General features: G+C 36.0%; 1 protein-coding gene across 3 annotated transcripts in view; it reads right to left on the reverse strand.

Moving 5' to 3' along the window:
* DNAJC1 (DnaJ heat shock protein family (Hsp40) member C1) overlaps window positions 1–26,176 on the reverse strand; it is a 202,022-nt gene that overhangs the window by 120,637 nt on the left and 55,209 nt on the right. For all 3 annotated transcript variants that reach the window (XM_033852435.2, XM_033852436.2, XM_073801646.1), the window contains exons 2-4: window positions 7,485–7,586; window positions 6,942–6,988; window positions 200–365 (exon numbers count right to left, since the gene is read on the reverse strand). In XM_033852435.2, coding sequence (XP_033708326.1) covers window positions 200–365; window positions 6,942–6,988; window positions 7,485–7,586 — 315 coding nt within the window. The remainder of the gene's footprint in view (window positions 1–199; window positions 366–6,941; window positions 6,989–7,484; window positions 7,587–26,176) is intronic.

Consider the following 26,176-nt stretch of genomic DNA (forward strand, 5'->3'; position numbering starts at 1 on the left):
TGAAAAAGAAACATTTTCTTCTTATGTCATGGATTCTTGAAATAGAAACATATCAAATACTAAATGCTGAGTACAAAAAATATTAGAATAAGGAGCATATACAGAAAAGTTGAAATTTTTATCAGTTGAAAAAATAAACGTCTGAAATTCCATATAAAATTAAGGAGGCTAGATCATTTGATTTATTACCAGTACTTACCAGTTGTTTTTCCAGGTAGATTGACCAAACCACAGCATAATGACCCACTGTGAGAATTATGAACAAAAGTAATGCCAGCTCAGCATTGCTCATTTTTCTCACCCGCCTGTAGTAGAATACAGGCTGTCGCCAATCTGGAAGTCCATTGATCAGAATATCATCATACCTACAGCAGCAAATATAACAGTTTTTCATAGGGAGTTTAAAATAAAAACAAAAAACTTTATTTGTACTTATATGTAAAAAGAGGAAAGAGAAAAGAATTTCTCCAGAAGAGATAACATTTATATAGATTATCAGCATTACAATGGCCTATAAATCAAAACATTGTATCCAATCACAGACAGCCTTCAAAAAGGCACACAGTGATCTGCTGTGGATCCCAGACCCTGTGTGTTTAAACCCCAGTGATGTGACTCCTGTAATGGCAGCTAGGCTGAAGGAGCCAGAGTCCACCTCTCCACTGCAGGCTGCAGAGGGGCCCCGCCATGAAAGTCAGCAACAAGAGGAAGGCTCTCAATGGGAGAAAATCAAGATAAGAGCTCTATTTGCTACCATGAATTATATATTAATGGAATCAAAATCAGGATAAATTTTCTAGTCAGTACTTTTATTTCCACCCCTTTACAAGGGTTCAAGGTTGAAATATTTATCATTTTATCAAAGCTTCTTAATGACATAAAGAGCCTATAAAATGAGCACTTTTTAATTTTATGTTGGTCACATTCCTTTAGAGAATAAAAAATTCCCAAATTAGGAGATGTGGAAACAACCAATTTCTCGATAAAACTGTTTATTTGTAAACATTTAAGTGGCAATTTCCTCATTTTTTGGCTTTGCTGAAAGGGAAGAACATAACAAATAACAGCTTTCCTAGTGATGCATTTTAAATCTGCTTTCTTTAGAAGGAAATTTCAACTGAATTTAAATTTATCCGTCAGACGTTATTGAGGCATATATTTTTAAGGTTAAAAATCAGGAATAACATTTATGATTGTAAAACTCAAAATGGTCACACACAAACAAGGTTCAAAACACACAACCTGTTAATCTTAGTTCAACACATCTCATTAAATATTCTAATCACACTATTTCCAGAATTAAATCTTCACTGAAAGGCCTAATTTGGTGCAACACATTGACCAAAATATTTTAATTAAAAATATTCTGAGTTAGTCGCAGGCCTAATTACAGGAATAGAAATAGGGCCTATATTGTCAGGCAGGTCAGTAGAACTCAGTAGTAGGTTTTTCTCAAGTAAATTGACCGATCTAGGAATAATAGCGCAGCTGCTAAACTGCCAGTCTTGACATGTAAATCAATTTAAATGCAACAACTGCAGTAGCTACTTTGATAGTTATTAAATTGATACCTTGGAGATATGCTTAAAAAAATAAAGCAGAGGATTTATTACAGGCAACTTCTTTTTTCGGTACAAAAAATATTGGTTATAAATTCAAAATATATTTTATCAGGCTATCTAGAAAACGTGACTTTTAGGATCAACTTAGATTATTAATAATAATGGCAGATCAGAATAACCAATGTTCAAAGCAAAGGACATTAGTGGTACTAAACTCTTAAAGGCAGGCAAATTGTGTAGTATACAAGAATCTGCTAATTAAAATATGGTTGTGTAGTAGCTGGGCCAAAGTTTGATGTTAAATATTCCTTTTCGATATTTACATAGCAATTCTTAAACACTAATATCAAGACATAATAACACGATTTCATCAAAAGTTATCATTCCTGTCCAAAAAATTTATCTTTAAATCTATTTCTGTAAAAACTGACTCATTTTAGATTAGAAATGGATTGGCAAAAAGGTTTCAAGTGGTATAATGCAAGATTACAACATCTGAATGAAGTCCAGTGAATGAAGTCCTGAATTTATTCTGAATCTACATTCTACTTCAGATTTGTTGAGGAAAAAAGGCAGAATATGAAAATAATTATTTTCAGCTCGTCTCTCCCATGAAATAACTTCAAGTAAAAAGTCTGGCTATTAATAAAGAACATCTAAGAAAGTGGCGACAATTCCCTAAGAGCATTGCTAAGTGTTAAATTTGTTTTAGATCTAAACTGTACTGGAAGAAAAACCCAGCTGAGCTCATAGCTGCGAATCTCGTATCAAATATTTTATCACCATCATCTTTGAAATGCTATGTGTCTGTTAATAGCTACTATTTTCTACCCCACATATAAATTGTTAGTGCACAGCTAAATTCAAGATAGCAAAACCTTATGCACTGAACACATTAAACAAAACTAGATATTTACTAGGCTACGTCTGCCACTCTAAACAACAGTCTCCAAGGATTAAGCTTAGAATCAATGCTCTATTGATTTTACTATCAATGAACATTATGGCTCACACGACTGGCCATTTTAAGGGAAGATAGCTTCTATTATAGTTCACTTTTTAGAATATATGCTGTTAAAAGATAAATCACTGCTTTCCTGAAACACTGAAAAAATAAAGGTATTTCTTAAAATATACACAGACATTATATTCATAAGTTATTTAAGAAAAAAATGTTGTGTTGACAACATATAAAATTTAAAACATCACTGTTATGCCTTTTCTATATTTAACACATAACACTGTTAAAATAATTAAGCTCATACAAACTGCTCTTAACAATTTGTTAAAATCAGATTAAGAATGTACACATGTATGAATATTACAAGAAAATACAAAAGTAAATTTCTATGATAAAAATATCACTAATGTAAAAAATCATATGGAGCTATTAATTAGAAATGAAAACATTCATCAATTCTACCTATGGCCTAATACATGTTTACATCATTTGATTTTCTTAAAATGCCCATGATGAACATAATAATGGTTACATAATTATGTGAGTTCCATTCTATAGTCTGCAATTCATCAAATATATTTAGCCTAATACAAACACTGGAAAGTAAATCTAAAAATGTTTAAATTACCAGAAGAAAAAAAAGTATGTAAATTAAAAATATTATTAGCATGCTTTGAAGAATAAAATAGTAACTATGAAATTAAAATAGAAAACATGTATATTATGAAGATGAATATTGAAATAATTCTAGCATTTGCCTAAATTGTGAATCTCCCATTGTAAAAAGTTAGAATTTTTAGCTTAAAAGAGTAACAACATCTACTTAGGTCACATACTGAAACTTAAGAATAAAAATTAATTGTACAAAGATCATAAACAGGAAACAAGCTTAAATTAATTGATCTTATTCTCCTTTATAAAATGTACATATGTGCCAAAAATTGTGGTACACAGCACTTTATATATTGTATATAATATGTGTCTTATAATATCTCCTAATTAGGGAAGGTACTAAGATAGATTTCTTATTCTCAGGTTAATGTTTATTTTTATTCAAACACACCTGTAATCAAATTTACAATAAGGAGGTAATGGATTTGTAAAAGTTTCACAGATTAAAGCTGAGAAAACTATACTTTCCATTGGATTTGTATATAAAATGTGACTTTACTTAGTAAACTAAAAAAATACACTGAACTTTTACAAATATAGTACCATAAAATAGACAAAAAAATTTTAAGTTGCACAAGAGGATTAGCAAAAGAATACTGGTAAAATTTTAAAATAGATTTTAAACAAAAGTAAATATACTAATATTACTAAAGCACAATCTAGTGTATATATGTAGTGATTAGGATCTACTCAGTACTTCATTCCAGCTAACACTCAGGGCACTTGGATAGAAATTTATGTCAGAACATAGCTGAGCTGCTATTTCCTAAAATAAGCAAGTTACCTAAGGAGTTCAGAAGACTCCTATATTAATCTCCCTTACAAGAACCAGGAAAACTTTTTTTCATGCTATAGTCTATGCCTTTGGGAGGGAAAATAAGCTTAAAAGTTTATTCACAATTATACTTCTAGGAATCTACCCAAGAGAAATGAAAAATACCCATTCATACAGACTTGTGTGTGATAATTCACAGCAGCGTTGTTCATCATAGCCAAAAAGTGGAGACGACCTCAATGTCTATCAGTTGGTGAATGGATAAACAAAAGTGGAACGTGGAATACTATTCAGCAATAAAAAAGAATGAACTACTGGTATATGCTACAATATGGATGTACCTCAAAAACATTTTGATAATAGAAAGAAGTCAGATGCAAAAGACTACATATTAGATGATTTCATTAATATGAAGTGTCCAGAAAAAACCACATTTATAGACACATAAAGGAGATCAGTGATTGCCTGGGGCTGGGATCAGAATGGGAAATGCCTGCAAATGGACTTGAGGGAATGTTCTGAGGTGACAGAAATGGTCTAACACTGGTTGTGGATTGCATGACTCTGTAACTTTACTAAAAATCATGGAATTGTACACTTAAAATAGGTATTTTTACTAAAAATCATGGAATTGTACACTTAAAATAGGTAACTTTTATGGTATGCAAATTATACCTAAATAAGGCTGTTTAAAAAAATAAAATTTGCCTATTCCTTAAAAAAAAAAAAAAAGGTTACCCAGTTTGTTATTTTATCTATTTCAATGCTATTCTCTTTTCTACCAAAATTTTTTAAATGCACCTGATTTCAGTGAAAATACAATTATTTGTAAGGGAAATAAATAGATAAAAATGTCTATGACAATTTTCCAAATTACAAATTCCTGGAAGGTTACACATTACTTATTTAATGAATATTTATAATAAATAATTGTGATACCAAAGAGCATTTTTAAATATCAGTATAAGACAATCTTCTTTCAGAAGATAAAACTATGGTTTTTTTTTTTTCTAAAGGAATTATAAACATTAGATAATTGTCTGTAGAGGTGCATTTCTCCTATATGTTTAAATACTCATAGGTCACCCGGCCTCAGGCGCAAGCTTTAGAGGAATGATTCTCAGCTTGATTAGCTAAGACTTTTGCCTCAAGGAAAACCAGTTACCAAAGAGTTACTTGTGCCTCAAGGGGTATAAATACTACAGCTGTTTGTGTAACTGTCAGATCCATTTTTTTCTACTAACACTCTACAATAAATGCAAAGGAAACTAATCCTAAAAAGAAAATGTTAGGTGAGCCTATGTTAATGAAGAAACAATTTTTACATGAGAAGTGATTTGTTCTGAAAAGATATAAATAATTTCGGTAATTGGAAGAAATTGTTACAAAGTTTACTGACTTTTAAAATAACAACAAACAAAAAGGCAAAATCTGATGCCAAAGATGTAGAGAGACTAAATAAAGCTATCTTTACAGACACGTTCTTGATGTGTGAAACAAAACTAGGGGCTCAGTGAGAGAAACCAACTAGAAAATATGCACAGAATGACCAACACTGCTTTCAACACACTCGTAGGACTCTTTCAACACTATGGATTATCTCAAACCAGAGGAATGTCTGCTATGGTATCTGGACCAATGCCAGCCCCTTATTATAAAGCAAAGAACTCGTCAAGAGAATATACTGAGTCCTTGCTTTGCAATCTGACAAACTGAGGTATTCAAATTAAAGAGTTAAGATGAGAACCAAGAGTGGCAGCTGACATTGTAGGATACAGAATAATTCCAGGTAATACATCTGAAGAAAGATTCAGAAGGTCACACTGCATACTTTTTTCGATTGTCTTTAAGATATATTAGCCTCCATAGAGAGATACAGATATTTAGGCTGGCGTTAGCCTAAAATCTCAAATACCTACTTTTTTCTTTAAAGGTACTCTTACTGTAAAGCACTGTTTTCAAACTACAGATTGTAGCTCACTAATATCTCCTGAAACCAACTTAGTGGACCACAATCAGCATTGTTTTTAAAAAGAAAGAAGACTGGTCTAGACTAGCCTAGAATAGAAAACATCAGTCTGTTTCACACACAGTAAGTGTTTTGTCAAATTTTTGTTTCAGTTGTGTCTGTGTGTGTGTGTCTGTGTGTGTGTGTGTCCTGAGGCATGATGCAAAATGTATTTCTTACCGTGGGTCTGACTTAAAAAAAACTGAAACCGGCCACAGTAGTGTCTACCTTCCACACATTCGGAAGAGCAGAGTAAGGGGGTCTCTCTGCAATCTCCTCTTAAGTCACTAGCATATAAACCACTGTATAAATACATTACTACTCTGCTGAAAGAGGCCCAGAGAAGTCTCAAAGTGAGGTGGCTGCCTCTTCTCTGACGTTCGACCCTAAACACAGAATCACTGGAGCAGAGGAAGGGAAGGGATGGAGGCAAAAGAAATAGGAGAAAGAAGCAAATATTTTTCTTCTACTCCTATCTTCTTCAGATTTATACAAGTCTGTTCTCTCATTCACAAATGGGGTTTATTATTTTGAGGATGAGGAAACACCAAGAAATGGTAATAACTTGAATATCACTAATCGCCTAATTGCAAAACATTTAAGAAATAGAGGGGGGAAAAAGCCCCCCAAGCGCAGATAGGAGCAATTACTGATATATCAAAAATGAATAGGTATTTGTTTGAAGTCAAGTAGAATTTTATTTCCCAGAGCATAGATACTCACGTTAAAAATATTAGCTAATGAAGCCATGATCCTGAAGTCTATAAGTACTGAATCAACCTAGTGAATATTTTCAATAGAAATTAACTCTCCTATAAACATACATTTTAAAAACAATGCACATCTTGAAAGGGACGAAAATAAAATACTAACATAATAAAATGTTTAACGAGACAATTCTCTCCTTTATAAACTGAGACATCAAAGTATAACATCTTAATTCAAAAGCAGATGAACACTCACCTCTGCCTTCGTTCATCATCCTTTAAAACTTCATAAATGGCCACCAACTAAAACAAAAGCATTACTTTAAAAATAATCTCAACTAAGGGAAATCACTTAGGGAGACGAACACACTATAATTCACATGCAAAAACCCCATGCACTCATATATACAATGAACAGATAAAATCTTAATTATAAGTAACATTTTACGGTTTTGGTAGCACCTTAAGAGGTTAAAAAAGGCTTGATACCAAAATCTTTTTGAAAGACGCAAAACTAATAATTATCTTAACATGTGATTTTTAAAAGCAAAAACTGTAATTTAGACAAGAAAATTATGACAATTATGACCCCCCCCAAAATTTAGTGATTCTAATATAAAAAAATGTTGGTAAAAGCATATTTTGTAAAAAACTGAATAAATACGTATACATTATATTTCTAAACTACAATCGCATTTTAAATGGAAATATTCTACGTGTCGGTTACTGTTTCTACCATAAACATTTATTTATAAATTATCACAAAAATACATATACAATAACAGCATATTTCACTTACTTGTCTAAACTGAGTTTCTGCATTTTCATCTTTATTCTTGTCTGGATGCAAAGTTAGTGAAAGCTTACGATATGCTTTTCTAATGTCTGCAGATGAAGCATCCTGGGGGGGGGGAGGGGAAAAACACAAAGCAAACTTTGTCAGTAAAAGAAATTCCCAGAACCTTGTTAAGATCTGAGAAGACAGCCAACCAAGTGCAGGACCCCAGGCAATGTAATTTGAGCAATCAGTCTAACAACCAGGCTATGCAACTAGCCTGACCCACATGACTGAACAATTATTCAATCTAATTTGGCTCTCCTCTTAACTTTTCATTACCATACATTCATTTAAAGAAGACAGTATTTGGCAAAACTTTTCAAACACTTGCCTTCCTAAAATTAACCAATAAATCTTTTTCAGTAATTAAGAGATCAAAAAGAAACAAATTAAAAATTAATACATCCGTGTGCCTTCAAGGAAGGTCTTTATTTATCTGAGAATCCTAAAGCCAATGTCTGAAGCCCAGGCTTACCATATGTGGTTGCTTCATTGCTATTTATATTGAATTTACCATGAAGCAACAACCTATGGAATCTCAATTTCACATGTCAAAAAGTATGCCTATTTGAAGGCAGTTAACTTTGCATTTACCCAAAATAATTATAATTAGAAATAGTTATGTATATTGTCCTTAACTTTTTTTGTTAGTACTTTATAGGTTATTTTCAATGCTGTCCAGTTTCCATAGTCTGATTTGCAGAAATAAATTTGCCCACTATTTATGTATTACTAACATAGTTTAAATATATTTTAAAAGGTCACAATAGTTGAGGAAAAGTACTTTGGATTAAGTGGATATTAAAGTTGAATTTTATGTAATCCCGTGTGTACGTGTAAACTCAGAGAACATCATTTTACATGGCCAGTAAAAAATACACGACAATAACAAATAACACACTGTTAAGTTGGGTATAAAACTTGATCTCCACTAAATTTAAAAGTTATTGCAAAAACTAACATTCATAGTGGGGCAAAATGAGGATAAAGTTGCTTATTAAATTTTATCTTGTTTTTTAGCTGAGTATTTGTTCAATTAATTCCTAAAACTGATGTACTAAAAAGTTCAAATGACTAAAAAAAACAAAACATAACAAAAGTCTGTGTACCTGGGACTAAATAGCTGTTAAAGAAACAGAGGTGGAAAGAGGCAAAGTGAGACTACAATTAGTCTGTCAAGCTCTCTTTTATAAACCAATACTTTCATTACCAATTTTCTGGGGCTTATTGCTCCAGGCAATCACTCTACTTTAAAGTTTCAACTTAGGTGTGAATATTTTTCTGACTTGTGGAGGGCTAAGGAGCTATAAAATTAGCAGAGTAAGTTTCGCAGGTAATATGGTTATAATTTCCATTCTCATTTGCTCAATGGAATTGATGTGTTCCTTATACTTAAATGATAGGCAGCATGTAGCAGAAAAGGATGATTATTTACTGAAACTCTGTGATGGAGATTTTGTTGAGCAAAGAGGTCAAGTGTCAAATGAATTCTCATTCCCTAATTGGGACTTTAATTTTAGATTTTTTAAAATTGGGACTATATCACAGAGAAATTCCAAAAGTAGATTTCTTACAAAATAAGAGTGTATGTATTTGCTTATGTTACAAAATTAATACATGCTCATTATGGAACATCTATGACTTACGTAACAGTCACCTAAGACATTTCCCTCCTTCCAGTGTTGGCAAGCTGACCCCAATCCTCCACTTTTCTGCCGCAGTATATACCGTAAGGGTGAATGTGGCCAGATGGCTCTCCTATTTCAAACCCTTCAGTAATGCCCAAGAACCTTCATCATCTGTCTTTTCCAGTCTTTTTAGCTTTATATCCCACTATCTTGGTCCATCCTCCTTGTCCCCCAAACCATCACACGATACGATGCTGTTCTCCAACTTGATGTTTTTGTTTTGCATCCAGCTGTGGATACAGACAGTTCTCTCCTGACTTAGAAATGGGCCTCTCAGGCTACACAGAAATACTGCCTATTTTCCTCTTGAGAATCTGCCCAGTAGGTTTATTTTACTAATAAGTGGAAAGAACTTATTAGTTTCATGCTAAGTGGACAGAACTGAAAAACTCAAAGGTCTTCCTATCTAAAAGACATGCTCTAGACAAGATGCACCTCAAACTAGCTTATGTATGTATTAAATTTTAGTTAATTACTTAATGAATCTTAACTTATTTTATCCTCATAACAAAGCTATAAGATAAGTATAGTTGTTAGCAGGCCCATTTTACTGATGAGGTAAGTGAGGCAAAAAGAAGTAATCTTGCTCAAGTTCATACTACTGGCAAATAGAGGAAAACAGAATTCAAACCCAGAAAATATTGCATCAGAATCATAGCTCTCTATGTTGATTCTTTAGATTCAGTTAGTAGATTTCATCTGAGCCACTTCACAAGGGCTAAAGCTTTTGGGAAGGCAGTGAGAACAACTGCTACAATCCTACTGAGCTGATAAACTATGTGGAAAACATCCACGTAACTACAATGGAATATGGTCAACTGCAGTTTTAATGGTAAAGATCCTGATATATGTTGGCTTTTACGGCACATTTTACATCGTATTTCTACTAGAGACCTGAATGTTAGAACATTCATCTCACATACACAGTAAATTAGACGTTTTATCTCTCTGGCTTTCAGAGAAAAATTTTTGATAGGACTATGGGTGAACTGGCCATCTTTAACACTGTTGACATCAGGAGATCTACAGGGTTCAACTGCCAGAATTCTTTTCCTTCTAAATGTGATATGGTTTTTTGGCAAGCTGGACATGAATTATCATAATACTTGGATGACCTCTGTAAAGAAGAGATATATGGTCATTCTTTTGGGGGTTTTTTTTTTTGGTGGGGGGCTGTGCCACACAGCATGTGGGATCTTAGTTCCCTGGCCAGGGATCAAACCTACGCCCCCTGCATTGGAAGTGCAGAGGCTTAACCACTGGACCACCAGGGAAGTCCCTGGTCATTCTTTATTTAAAAAAAACTCAAAAAACCATAACAACAACCTATGAAAATAATATGTTTGTCAAAATTGAAAAAAATGTGATGAGACATCAATGAAAGTGGCAGAGTAGGGAACTCCAAGGGCCTGTCACTAAAGAGAAACAGCAAATAACCTGGCAAAACCTGTCAGAATCAACTTAATCTGAACTCTTCAAACTAGTCAAAGGATTCCAGCAATCAGTCAAACACTTAGTCAAGCAAAAGGTAGCTAATTTGCAGTAAGGGTCCTGAAGATGCCAATCTGAGTTACTGGTGTGGGTTCCTAGTGTTAGAGTAAGCAAAGTGGACTTTTCTGTCCTCCAAGAACTGTGGCTGCTTGTTCTGGCCTGTCTTTTGGTTCCCTGACAGACTGTGTAAAGGGCTTACCTTTATTTTACTAAGCTCAGATCTCTCCCAGTGCAGAGAGGCAACTGTTCAGGACATTTGTCAAAAACATTTAATGGCAAATTTATCAGCAGGTGCCAAATGAGGCAAGGGATGGCAGCTGGGGTAAACAATAGACACAACAAAAGGCTTAGGAGGAAAAACTGGGAAGTGAGATGCTTTGGGGAATATGGGATTTGAAATGCTCCCACCAGAAGACCCACACATGTGTGCGCCCAAGGCAGAGTAGCTGCTCAAAAACACCTGAGACGGCCCTAAATTCTCATTTCTGGCTGAGCTTTAGGCTGTATACAAGCAGCAGGTGAAGTCTAAGGGTGAGTTGTAAACTGCCTAGCTGAGTGTTGAAGGCATGCCCCAACATATACGCAGGACCCACTGCCAAAGATTTTGAGGTTTTTTTGTTTGTTTGTTTCTGGTCCCAAACCTTTAAGGAAATCTCTGCTGAATCATTAGCTGACCCCTAAGCTAATCAAACAGATGTCAGTGGCCACACATGGCAAAGAATATACACTTTACAAAATTAGTTCAGAAAAATCACTAGACAAACAACACCAACCACAGGCAGCAAAAAACAAACAAACAAAAAAACCCCTGATGAGGTAAAATAATCTAATTACTACATTATATATTCAAAATGTCCAGTACTCATTAAAAATTATGAAGTATGCAAAGAAACAAGGAAGTATGGCCCACACACACAGAAAAAAGGAATTAAGAGAAATTGTCCCTGATGAAGACCAGACACTGGATTTACTGGAGAAAGACTTTTGATCAACTGTTTTAAATATGCTCAAGAGCATGTACAAAGAACTAATAGAAAGAACAAGAATGATGTCTCACCAAATTGAGAATATCAACAGAGACATAAAATTTTTAAAGGAACTAAAGAAAAATTCTGGACTTGAAAAATACAATAACTGAAATTTAAAAAATCACTAGAGGGGCTCAAAAGCAGATTTGAGCAGGTAGAAGAAAAAAATCTATGAACTTGAAGATAGGTCAATTGAGATTTTCCAATAATAGGAGCAAAAAGAAGAAAAAAAATGAAGAAAAATGGACAGAGCCTAAGAGATCTGTGGGACACCACCAAGTATACCAACATACATTTAATAAGAGTCCAAGAAGGAGAATAGAGAAAAGGGCAAAAAAAAAAAAAAAAAAAAAACGACTGAAAACTTCTAAAATTTGATAAAAGACATGAATATACACATCCAAGAAATCTCAACAAATCCTAAGTAGGGTAAACACAAAGAAATCCATACCTAGAAACATTCCACTCAAACTGTTCAAAGACACAGAGAATCCTGAGAAGAGCAGAGTGATTCATTATGTACAAGGAATTCTCAAGAACATTAACAGCTAATTTCTCATCAGAAGCCATGGTGGCCAGAAGTTAATGCAATGACACATTCAAAGTGCTTAAAAAAATCTGTTAAGCAAGAATTCTATATCCAGCAAAGCTATTCCTCAAAAAAGAAAGAGAAATTAAGATATTCCAATTAAACAAAAGATAAGAATTCATTTCTAGTAGACTTGCTCTACAAAAAGTGCTGCAGAGAGTCCTTCAGGCTGAAAGAAAAAAATACCAGGCAGTCACTCAATTCATACAAAGAAATAAAGAACACTGATAAAGATAACTATATAGATAAATATAAAAGTCAATATTCATGTATTTCTAGTTAGTAACTCCAATTTTTTATATGATGTAAAAGACAACTATTAAAGCAATAATAACAAATGTCTTAAATAATGTCTATGTCTCAAATAAAATGATAATATAGATCTACGTCTATGTGCATACACGTATAAAGATGTAATCTGTGACAATAACTATATAAGGAAGGGGAACACAGCTATACAGGAGCCAAATTTTTTATACGATTGAAACTAACTTGCTATTAATTCAAACTAGATTACTATAAATTAACATTAGTTGTAATCTCCATGGCAAACACTAAGAAAATAAAGATCTACTGTAAAAGAAACAAAAAGCAAATCAAATAGTACACTAAGAATACTGTGAACAATTGTATGCCAATTAGGAAACCCAGATGAAATAGACAAATTTCTAGAAACACACAAACTGACTCATGAAGAAACAGAAAAAATGAAAAGACCTAAAACAAGTAAAGAGATTGATCAGTTAATAAAAACCAAAAAAATCCAACATCCTACACAGAAATGCCCGAAACCTCAAAACTAGATGACTTTCACTACTGAATTCTGTCAAACATTTGAAGAAATCACAGTCCTCTTTAAACTCTTCCAAAACATAGAGGAAGGATACCAAAACCAGAAAAACTCCTCAAGAAAGAAAACTATAGATCAATATTCCTTATGAATACAGATGCAAAAATTCCTCAGCAAACTTCTAGTAAACTGCATCCAGCTGCATATAAAAATTACATACCATGACCAAGTGAGATTTAACCCATGAATGCAAGGGTGTTTCAGTGCATGAAAACCAATCAATATATCATATTAATTAAATGAAGAACAAAAAACCACAGTCATCTCCATTGATGCAGAAAAAGCATATCCAACACCATTTAATAACAAAACACTCAACTAGGACTAGAAGGAAACTTTCTCAAGTTAATAAAGGGCATCTACGAAAAACCCACAGGTAACCTCCTACCTGAATGGTGAATGAAGTCTGAAACCTTTTCCCCAAGATCAGTAGTAAGAGGGATATCTGTTCTGGCCTGAGCAATTAGTCAAGAAAAAGAAATAAAAGGCATCCAAATTAGAATGGAAGAATTAATACTCTCTGTATTCACAGATGACATGATCCTATACGTGGTAAATCCTAAAGCATCACAGAACTAGTATTAGAGCTAAGAAGTAAATGTATTAAGTTGTAGGATACAAGATCAATATATAAAGATCAGCTGTATTTCTACATACTAGCAATTAAAAATCCAAAAATGAAACTAAGAAAACAAATCCTTGACAATAGCATCAAAATTAATAAAATACTTCGGAATAAGTTTAACGAAAGTGTAACATTTGTACACTATGAACTATAAAACACTGCTGAAAGAAATGAAAGAAGGTCTTAATAAATGGAGAGGCATCTATGTTCATGGACTGGAAGACAATATTAAAATGGCAATAATTTGCAAGTTGATCCACAGATTCAATGCAATCCCTACCAAAATCCCACCTGGCATTTTGCAGAAATTTACATGCTTATTCTAAAATTCATAGGGAAATGCCAGGGACCCAGAATAGCTACAATACCCTGAAAACAAAGTTGGAAGATTCATATGTCCTGATTTCAAAACTTACTGCAAAGCTATAGTCATCAAGACAGTGTGGTCATGACATATGGACAGACATACAGCTCAATATAAGAATTCAGAATCCAAAAATAAACCTATTCATCTATGGTCAAATTGATTTTCAACAAGGTGCCAACATCATTCAATAGAGAAAGAACAATCTTTTCAACAAATGATGTTGAGATAACTGGATATCCACATGCAAAAAAAAAGAAAGAAAGAACGAAAGAAGTTGGACCCTTATCTCACATGATATAAAAAAACTAACTTGAAATGAATCAAAGTCCCAAATATAAGAGCTAAAACTATAAGACTCTTAGAAGAAAACACAGAGGTAAATCTATACAACCTTGGATTTTTACAATGGATTCTTAGCTATGATATTAAAAGAACAGGCAACAAAAGAAAAAGAAAAAATATACAAATTGTACTTAATCAGAATTTAAAACTTTGCAGCCACTGTGCAAGTTTGGTGGTTCCTTAAAAAAATAAACGTAGAGTTACCATATAACCTTTTAATTATATTCCGAGGTATTTACTGAAAAGAATGAAAACTGGTGTCCAAACAAAAGCTTGTACACAAATGTCCACAGCAATACTATTCACAATAGCCCAAAAGTAGAAACAACCCAACGTCCGCTAACTGATGAATGGATAAACAAAATGTGGTATAGGTATATCAATACAATGAATATTACTCAGACATAAAAGGAATGAAGTACTGATATATGCTACAACATGAATGAATCTTGAAAACCCGATGCTAAATGAGAAAAGCAGACACAGAAAGCCATGTATTTCATGATTCCACTTTAACTGTCCATTTGTCCTTTGTGGACAAATCTATTGATACTGAAAGCAAATCAGTAGTTCCCAGGGGCTAGGGAGAGAGGGGAATGAGGAGTGACTGCTTAATACACACAGAGCTTCTTTTCGGGGTGCTGAAAATGTCCTGGAATTAGATGATGGCTGAACAACACTGTGAATACACTAGAGATCATGGAATTGTACACTTAAAATGGTGAATTTTACGTTTCATGAATATCTCAATTTTTAAAAATTGAAACAATGCAGAATTATCTTTATTGCACGCTATGTGCTAGGCACCATTCTAGACACAATATGTGTTAATTCCCTTGATTGTTACAACCCTTGGTGATAGGTATAATTATTATCTTTATTTTAATGAGGAAACTGGGGCTTAAACTAAGGCTTAGTAATCTGCCAAAATGTTACATAGATACTACATAGCAGAAATTTCCTGACAGAAATTTAGTCTCACCTCCCATGCTACCTCTTCTAGAATTAAGGACTATTTTCTGCATATCCTATGGCCACTCCTTGATTATCCTCTAATGTAAATTAAGCTATATACATCAAAATGGAGCCAGCAATCTCTGGGAGTCTGAAAAGCAGGATTAGTAGTAACCTGATATAGCTCAACCCAGAGATGTTTTAAATGTATGGATTGGGCTTCCCTGGTGGCCGTGGTTGAGAGTCCGCCTGCCGATGCAGGGGACGTGGGTTCGTGCCCGGGTCCGGGAAGATCCCACATGCCGCGGAGCGGCTGGGCCCGTGAGCCATGGCCGCTGAGCCTGCGCTCCGCAACGGGAGAGGCCACAACAGTGAGAGGCCCGCGTACCGCGAAAAAAAAAAAAAAAAAAGTGTGGATTGTTCCCAGTGAACACTCCTCTAGAGGTAGATACATTAATCTAAATGAACAAATTCTTATCTAATTTACTTTTGAACAGATCTGATAAGGATGTTAGATGTGGGACAAATCTCAGAGAAATTTACTCGTATTCTAGATTATATTAGAGTTAGCCCGCTTCCACTTACTATGATGCTTAGGATGAAGATGGGCTTGAAAATAACTAAGCCACTTACTAGCTATGTGATTTTGGACGATTTACCTACTCTAAGTTTCAAGTTCTCATCTATAAAATGGAAATAATAATGTTACAACACCTAAATATATATACATGTATGTAAATATACATACACTCATACATATATGTACATAATGTGCTTATTATAGCATCTGGCACATAGTAGTGTTGAGTAAATGAAAACTGTTATAATATGTAGGCTAGAAAGTCACTATTTCTCTTTCATTTTAACACTTACCAAACCTGACTTGCAGTTTATTTGGATTTGTGCTTCAGACCGTGAGTACTAAGGAATTGAGGAGTAAAATGAATTTGGATGGTTTTTATTTATTGATTTGACAATATTTATTGAGTACCTACTACGCACCACCATTGAGGACACAGTAGTGAACAAAATAAACCCAATCTATCCTCATAAAAGCTTTGCAAGGTAAGAACACTGAAAATTCTGTCTTAGGTGATCCAAGAGGGGTTTCTTATTTTACTTTATATCAGGGATTGGCAAACATTTTCTGTAAAGGGCCAGATAGTAAATACTGGAGGCTTTGCAGGCAAAAAAGTCTCTGCTGCAATTATTCAGCTCGGCCACTGTAGTGAGAAAGCAGCCACAGACGACACATAAACAAATGGGTGTGGTGGTGATCCAGTGAAATTTTATTTTCAACAACAGTTAGTGCCTGGTTTTGGCCCATGGAGTGTCGTTTGTTGACCCCTGATTTATATCAGTGGATTACCAATAATCTAAAACTCATTCTATTTACAGTGTCTTTGCAAATTTGAGACCCACGTATTTTTAGGTCTGCCAGGAGGTTAACAAAACAAAAATGAGAAGACCTTATACAGACTCTGACAAAAGTAAACTTTTTTTTTTGAATTTATTTTTTTAAACAGCAGGTTCTTATTATTCACCCATTTTACACACATCAGTGTATACATGTCAATCCCAATCGCCCAATTCAGCACACCACCACCCGCACCCCCCACTGTTTTCCCCCCTTAGTGTCCATACATTTGTTCTCTACATCTGTGTCTCAATTTCTGCCTTGCAAACCGGTTCATCTGTACCATTTTTCTAGATTCCACATATATGCATTAATACATGATATTTGTTTTTCTCTTTCTGACTTACTTCACTCTGTATGACAGTCTCTACATCCATCCACGTCTCAACAAATGACCCAATTTCGTTCCTTTTTATGGCTGAGTAATATTCCATTGTATATATGTACCACAACTTCTTTATCCATTCGTCTGTCGATGGGCATTTAGGTTGCTTCCATGACCTGGCTACTGTAAATAGTGCTGCAATGAACATTGGGCTGCATGTATCTTTCTGAACTATGGTATTCTCTGGGTATATTCCCAGTAGTGGGATTGCTGGGTCATATGGTAATTCTATTTTTAGGTTTTTTTTTTTGTTTTTTTTCGGTATGTGGGCCTCTCACTGTAGTGGCCTCTCCCGTTGCGGAGCACAGGCTCCGGACGCGCAGCCTCAGTGGCCATGGCTCACGGGCGCAGCCGCTCCACGGCATGTGGGATCTTCCTGGACCAGGGCACGAACCCGTGTCCCCTCCATCGGCAGGCAGACTCGCAACCACTCCGCCACCAGGGAAGCCCTATTTTTAGTTTTTTAAGGAACCTCAATACTGTTCCCCACAGTGCCTGTATCAATTTACATTCCCACTAATGGTGCAAGAGGGTTCCCTTTTCTCCACACCCTCTCCAGCATTTGTTGCTTGTAGATTTTCTGATGATGCCCATTCTAACAGGTGTGAGGTGATACCTCATTGTAGTTTTAATTTGCATTTCTCTAATAATTAGTGAGGTCGAGCAGCTTTTCATGTCCTTCTTGGCCATCTGTAAGTCTTCTTTGGAGAAATGTCTGTTTAGGTCTTCTGCCCAATTTTGGATTGGGTTGTTTGTTTAATATTGAGCTGCATGAGCTGTTTATATATTTTGAAGATTACTCCTTTGTCCGTTGATTCATTTGCAAATATTTTCTCCCATTCTGAGGGTTGTCATTTCGTCCTGTTTATGGTTTCCTTTGCTGTGCAAAAGCTTTTAAGTTTCATTAGGTCCCATTTGTTTATTTTTGGTTTGATTTCCATTACTGTAGGAGGTGGATCAAAAAAGATCTTGCTGTGATTTATGTCATAGAGTGTTCTGCCTATGTTTTCCTCTAAGAGATTTATAGGGTTCGGTCTTACATTTAGAATCCATTTTGAGTTTATTTTTTGTATGGTGTTAAGGAGTGTTCTAATTTCATTCTTTTACATGTAAATGTCCAGTTTTCCCAGCACCACTTATTGAAGAGACTGTCTTTTCTCCATTGTATATCCTTGCCTCCTTTGTCATAGATTAGTTGACCATAGGTGCGTGGGTTTATCTCTAGGCTTTCTATTCTGTTCCACTGATCTACAGTTCTGTTTTCGTGCCAGTACCGTAACTGTCTTGATTACTGTAGCTTATAGTCTGAAGACCAGAAGCCTGATTCCTCCAGCTTTGTTTTTCTTTCTCAAGATTGCTTTGGCTATTTGGGGTCTTTTGTGTTTCCATACAGATTGTGAAATTCTTTGCTCTAGTTATGTGAAAAATGTCAGTGGTAGTTTGATAGGGATTGCATTGAATCTGTAGATTGCTTTGGGTAGTAGAGTCATTTTCACAACGTTGACTCTTCCAATCCAAGAACATGGTATATCTCTCCACCTATCTGTATCATCTTTAATTTCTTTCATCAGTGTCTTATAGTTTTCTGCATACAGGTCTTTTGTCCCCCTAGGTAGGTTTATTCCTAGGTATTTTATTCTTTTTGTTGCAATTGTAAATGGGAGTGTTTTCTTAATTTCACTTTCAGATTTTTCATCATTAGTGTATAGGAATGCCAGAGATTTCTGTGCATTAATTTTGTATCCTGCAACTTTACCAAATTCACTGATTAGCTCTAGTAGTTTTCTGGTGGCATCTTTCGGATCCTCTATGTATAGTATCATGTCATCTGCAAACAGTGACACTTTTACTTCTTCTTTTCCAATTTGTATTCCTTTTATTTCTTTTTCTTCTCTGATTGCCGAGGCTAGGACTTCCCAAACTACGTTGAATAGTGGTGAGGGTGGACATCCTTGTCTTGTTCCTGATCTTAGAGTAAATGCTTTCAGTTTTTCACCATTGAGAATGATGTCTGCTGTGCGTTTGTCATATATGGCCTTTATTATGTTGAGGTAGGTTCCCTCTATGTCCACTTTCTGGAGAGCTTTTATCATAAATGGGTGCTGAATTTTGCCAAAAGCTTTTTCTGCATCTATTGAGATGATCATATGGTTTTTCTCCTTCAATTTGTTAATATGGTGTATCACACTGATTGATTTGCGTACACCGAAGAATCCTTGCATCCCTGGGACAAATCCCACTTGATCATGGTGTATGACCCTTTTAATGTGTTGTTGGATTCTGTTTGCTAGTATTTTGTTGAGGATTTTTGCATCTATATTCATCAGTGATACTGGTCTGTAATTTTCTTTTTTGTAGTATCTCTGTCTAGTTTTGGTATCAGGATGATGGTGGATTCATAGAATGAGTTTGGGAGTGTTCCTTCCTCTGTAACTTTTTGGAAAGGTTTGAGAAGGATGGGTGTTAGCTCTTCTCTGAATGTTTGACAGAATTCACCTGTGAAGCCATCTGGTCCTGGACTTTCATTTGTTGGAAGATTTGTAATCACAGTTTCAATTTCATTACTTGTGATAGGTCTGTTCATATTTTCTATTTCTTCCTGGTTCAGTCTTGGAAGGTTATACCTTTGTAAGAATTTGTCCATTGCTTCCAGGTTGTCCATTCTATTGGCATAGAGTTGCTTGTAGTAGTCTCTTAGGATGCTTTGTATTTCTGTGGTGTCTGTTGTAACTTCTCCTTTTTCAGTTCTAATTTTATTGATTTGAGTCCTCTCCCTCTTTTTCTTGATGAGTCTGGCTAACGGTTTATGAATTTTGTTTATCTTCTCAAAGATCCAGCTTTTAGTTTTATTGATCTTTGCTACTGTTTTCTTTGTTTCTACCTCATTTATTTCTGCTCTGATCTGTAAGATTTCTTTCCTTCTGCTAACTTTGGGTTTTGTTTGTTCTTCTTTCTCTAGTTCCTTTAGGTGTAAGGTTAGATTGTTTATTTGAGATGTTTCTTGTTTCTTGAGGTAGGCTTGTATAGCTATAAACTTCCCTCTTAGAACTGCTTTTGCTGCATCCCGTAGGTTTTGGATCGTCATGTTTTCATTGTCATTTGTCTCTAGGTATCTTTCTATTTCCTCTTTGATTTCTTCAGTAATCTCTTGGTTATTTAGTAACGTATTGTTTAGCCTCCATGTGTTTGTATTTTTTATGTTTTTTTCCCTGTAATTCATTTCTAATCTCCTAGTGTTGTGGTCAGAAAAGATGCTTGATATTATTTCAATATTCTTAAATTTACTGAGGCTTGATTTGTGACTCAAGGTGTGATCTATCTTGGAGAATGTTCCGTGCCCACTTGAGAAGAAAGTGTAATCCACTGTTTTTGGATGGAATGTCCTATAAATATCAATTACGTCTATCTGGTCTATTATGTCATTTAAAGCTTCTGTTTCCTTATTAATTTTCTGCTTGGATGATCTGTCCACTGGTGTAAGTGAGGTGTTAAAAGTCCCCCACTAGGGTTTCCCTGGTGGTGCAGTGGTTGAGAGTCCACCTGCCAATGCAGGGGACACAGGTTCGTGCCCCAGTTCAGGAAGATCCCACATGCAGCGGAGTGGCTGGGCTGGGGAGCCATGGCTGCTGAGCCTGCGCGTCTGGAGCCTGTGCTCCGCAACGGGAGAGGCCACAACAGTGAGAGGCCCATGTACCGCAAAAAAAAAAAAAAAAGTCCCCCACTATTAGTGTGTCACTGTCGATTTCCTCTTTTATAGCTGTTAGCAGTTGCCTTCTACATTGAGGTGCTCCTATGTTGGGTGCATATATATTTATAATTGTTATATCTTCTTCTTAGATTGATCCCTTGATCATTATGTAGTGTCCTTCCTTGTCTCTTGTAACATTCTTTATTTTAAAGTCTATTTTATATGATATGAGTATTGCTACTCCAGCTTTCTTTTGATTTCCATTTGAATGGAATACCTTTTTCCAACCCCTCACTTTCAGTCTGTATGTGTCCCTAGGTCTGAAGTGGATGGCATATATATGGGTCTTGCTTTTGTATCCATTCAGCAAGCCTGTGTCTTTTGGTTGGAGCATTTAATCCATTCACATTTAAGGTAATTATCAATATGTATAGTCCTATTACCATTTTCTTAATCGTTTTGGGTTTGTTTTCGTAGGTCCTTTTCTTCTCTTGTGTTTCCCACTTAGAAAAGTTCCTTTAGCATTTGTTGTAGAGCTGTTTTGGTGGTGCTGAATTCTCTTAGCTTTTGCTTGTCTGTAAAGCTTATGATTTCTCCATTGAATCTGAATGAGATCCTTGCTGGGTAGAGTAATCTTGGTTGTAGGTTTTTCCCTTTCATCACTTTAAGTATATCATGCCACTCCCTTCTGGCTTGTAGAGTTTCTGCTGAGAAATCAGCTGTTAACCTCATGGGAGTTCCCTTGTACATTATTGGTCATTTTTTCCTTGCTTTCAAGAATTTTTCTTTGTCTTTAATTTTTGCCAATTTGATTACTATGTGTCTCGGCGTGTTTCTCCTTGGGTTTATTCTGCCTGGGACTCTCTGCACTTCCTGGACTTGGGTGGCTATTTCCTTTCCCATGTTAGGGAAGTTTTCGACTATAATCTCTTCAAATATTTTCTCAGGTCCTTTCTCTCTCCCTTCTCCTTCTGGGACCCCTATAATGTGTATGTTGCTGCGTTTAATGTTGTCCCAGAGGTCTCTTAGGCTGTCTTCATTTCTTTTCATTCTTTTTTCTTTATTCTCTCCACAGCAGTGAATTCCACCATTCTGTCTTCCAGGTCACTTATCCATTCTTCTGCCTCAGTTTTTCTGCTATTGATTCCTTCTAGTGTATTTTTCAGTTCAATTATTGTATTATTGTTCATCTTTGTTTGTTTGTTCTTTAATTCTTCTAGGTCTTTGTTAAACATTTCCTGCATCTTCTCGATCTTTGCCTCCATTCTTTTTCCGAGGTCCTGGATCATCTTCACTCTCATTATTCTGAATTCTTTTTCTGGAAGGTTGCCTATCTCCACACTTCATTTAGTTGTTTTTCTGGGGTTTTATCTTGTTCCTTCATCTGGTACATAGCCCTCTGCCTTTTCATCTTGTCTATCTTTCTACGAATGTGGTTTTTGTTCTATAGGCTGCAGGATTGTAGTTCTTCTTGCTTCTGCCGTCTGCCCTCTGGTGGATGAGGCTATTTAAGAGGCTTGTGCAAGTTTCCTGACGGGAAGGACTGATGGTGGGTAGAGCTGGCTGTTGCTCTGGTGGGCAGAGCTCAGTACAACTTTAATCCACTTGCCTGCTGATGGGTGGGGCTGTGTCCCACCTCTGTTGGTTGTTTGGCCTGAGGTGACCCAACACTGGAGCCTACCTGGGCTCTTCGGTGGGGCTAATGGCGGACTCTGGGAGGGCTCACGCCAAGGAGTTCTTCCCAGAACTTCTGCTGCCAGTGTCCTTGTCCTCACGGTGAGACACAGCCACCCCCTGCCTCTGCAGGAGACCCCCCAACACTACCAGGTAGGTCTGGTTCAGTCTCTATGGGGTCACTGCTCCTTCCCCTCGGTCCCCATGCACACACTACTTTGTGTGTGCCCTCCAAGAGTGGAGACTCTGTTTCCCCCAGTCCTGTCGAAGTCCTGCAATCAAATCCCGCTAGCCTTCAAAGTCTGATTCTCTAGGAATTCCTCCTCCCGTTGCCGGACCCACAGGTTCTGAAGCCTGATGTGGGGCTCAGAACCTTCACTCCAGTGGGTGGACTTCTGTGCTTTAAGTGTTCTCCAGTTTGTGGGTCACCCACCCAGCAGTTATAGGATTTGATTTTATTGCTATTGCGCCCCTCCTACCATCTCATTGTGGCTTCTCCTTTGTCTTTGGATGTGGGGTATCTTTCTTGATGAGCTCCAGTGTCTTCCTCTCAATGACTGTTCAGCAGTTAGTTGTGATTCCAGTGCTCTCGCAAGAGGGAATGAGAGCACGTCCTTCTACTCCATCATCTTGAACCAATCTTCAGTAAACTGTTCTTAATAAAACTTCCTATTGCCTTGAAAAAACTCAAGAGTATTAAATCCAAGAGAAGAACATATATCAGATTCAGTAAAAAGGGAAGACTATAGTTATCCAAACTATATATTTAGGCACATAGTTGAAGAACTTCAAACTCTGGTTGACATCTGGGTATCTTAATTTCTGTAATGTTATTACCCAAGGTCAACTGCCTCAAACTTAGTAATTCCATGCAATCTTTCTAAGTCCTTGGGTCATTTTCTCATCTGATATTACTGAGTAAAAAGCTCAAGCTGAACTCTTGATAATGACATTGTCCTCTTTACTCAGGCCTTTGCACTTAAATTTATAGTCCACTCCCACCCTCCACCCCCCAAAAAAGCCAACAACAACAAAAACTAAACAAAAAACTATGTGCCTGGATACAAGTGCATTTACCACTAGAAGAACTAAATAACAGAGGCATTTAAGGAGGCATTTAAGGACCAGGAGGATAAGACAGGAAACTTGTGCTCACCATAACTTCAGGACTATGGGATTTTTTCCAGGTTCACAGAAAATTCAAAATAAATTGGAAAAAAAAATCAAAATAAACTGAAAAAGGAAAATGTTTTTCAAATGATTTTTCATGGCAATAATAAATAAATAATAAAGTCATTTACTTCATAATAAATTTTAAGTCTGGGCTTCTATGGTTGACCTGCTACAAAAGAAGCAGGGAGAAAGCTTTGGGTTCTTCCACTGGAGATCACTGTTAAAAGTCAATTGCCTTTGGAGAAAACTACTAAAATTTATGTAAGATGACAGCTTTAGTTCACTTTTCTTAGCCTTAAACTATATATAGGAACCAATAAAGGGCTAGTTTATATCAAAATCCTGGTTATTGATGCTCATATAGAACATACATCTTATTATTTTTTGAGAGTCAAGGTTGGTAAGAATAATTTGTTGACAAATCAGATAATTTCCAGTACAGTAAAAGAGGAATGCATTCTATCCTCTTATTTTTAACTTGCATCGAAATAAATTTGGATTAATAACATGTTTATTTAAGTTGAACACACCTCTGCCCTCCCCATAAGATTAAAAATGCAAGCCTTCTCCAAAATGTAGATAAACAAAATACTGCAGCCTCAAGAGACAGCTGCTTCTGATATCTAATTACTGGGGGACTGAGCTGGCAGGAACATCAAATCAACTATTCACAAAACAAAATCATCATTTCTGGTAACCAGATTAGTTATCTTAGACTATATTTTGTAACTAATTTATCTTGAAAGGGAAGTCAATGGCAGGGGCACAAAGCAGGATGGACAGTTCTATATTAAAGAGATTTGAGAGACAGAACCAAATGTATATTTTTAAAAAAATTTAGCAAGGCAGAAATAAAAGTTGAAATTACATATTACCTAGAAATTAATGAAAAGGAAAATATTTGGTATCAAAACCTATGACAGCTAAAGCTCTACTGAGAGGATAATACTTGTAGCTTTAAATACTCTTTTAACAAGACAATCCGAAAATGAATGAAGTGCCCAGCCTAAGAAAGTAGAAAAAGAACAACAAAATACACAAAAGAAAATAGGAAGAACAAAAATACATAAAAGGTGAAAGTAATGAAACCGAAAAGGAAAAAAAGCTGGTTCTTTGGGAAAGTGAATAAAACGTACCAGACACAGAGTGCCTTGATGGTCACTTAAAACCTCAGTTTCTGTATCTTGAATATTCTCACATATCAACTTTCCTTTCCTTTCCGCTGACCCCGCCTCCTGCACTGTCCAATAGCAGAGCCAAACGATCTCATCTGAAAGCTCAGCCAAGACAAGTTCTAGACATGGTACTGGGAACTTTCAAAATCTGTCCTTCACCTAATCAGTTTTGCATTTACTCCCTTTCAGAGACAGATTTTTTTTTTTTGCGGTACGCGGGCCTCTCACTGCTGTGGCCTCTCCTGTTGCGGAGCACAGGCTCCGGACGCGCAGGCTCAGCGGCCATGGCTCACGGGCCCAGCCGCTCCGCGGCATGTGGGATCTTCCCGGACCACGGCACGAACCCGTGTCCCCTGCATCGGCAGGCGGACTCCCAACCACTGCACCACCAGGGAAGCCCGACAGATTGGTTCTTAATACCAGAGCACCAGTTCCCCTTGCAGGGCTTTTTTCTGCTGTGTTTCTTGCAGACTATGTCTTGTCCCTGGTAGTCTTCTTCCCAATGACAGAAGCCCCAACTCCTGAATGTCAGCCCAGGGAATAGTCCCCAAGGCTCACAGCTGGACCTCTTAGAGAACAGTCAACTGACTGCTACTGCTAAATGGTTTGTCCATTTTCCCACTGGTATGCTTCCACTCTGACATGGTAAGTGAGAAGGTGGCTACAGTCAATGGAAGTGATTTCATGATTTCAAATCCATGCCACACCAAAGGAAAAACAGATAGGCGTCCATGCCTACTAACAGAAATGTAAAAGCAGCAGAAGCACAGCCTCCATCTGATTTCCACCTTCCAAAATTTACCAAAGTATGTCTGATTGGTCAAAGCTATATTATATCCAGAACACTTAACTGCAAGTGAGTCTGAGAAACATAGTTATTAACTTTCCACGCTTTGTACAGTAAAGCACACCAGAAGGAAGGAATAAATGTTGAAACCAATCCACTGTATTTACTACATAGAAGGTTTGTTTTCTCACATCATCCTCTAATTTTAATATATAAATTCTTACAGCATTTAAGAAAGCTGATAAATTTGTAAAATAAATGTGCAAACCAGGAAATGCTTTTTGAATGCTTTTCTTTGGATCTCTGAAATTAACTCACTTCTTTAGGGTGAAACCTTTATCTCCAAATAAAGACGTGTAATAGTCCACTACATTTTTCCTTTTCTTCAAGGACTGTCAGGGTAAATTTCTAAATTATTCA

Source organism: Tursiops truncatus, chromosome 2, assembly GCF_011762595.2.
Source record: "Tursiops truncatus isolate mTurTru1 chromosome 2, mTurTru1.mat.Y, whole genome shotgun sequence".
NCBI lineage: Eukaryota > Metazoa > Chordata > Mammalia > Artiodactyla > Delphinidae > Tursiops > Tursiops truncatus.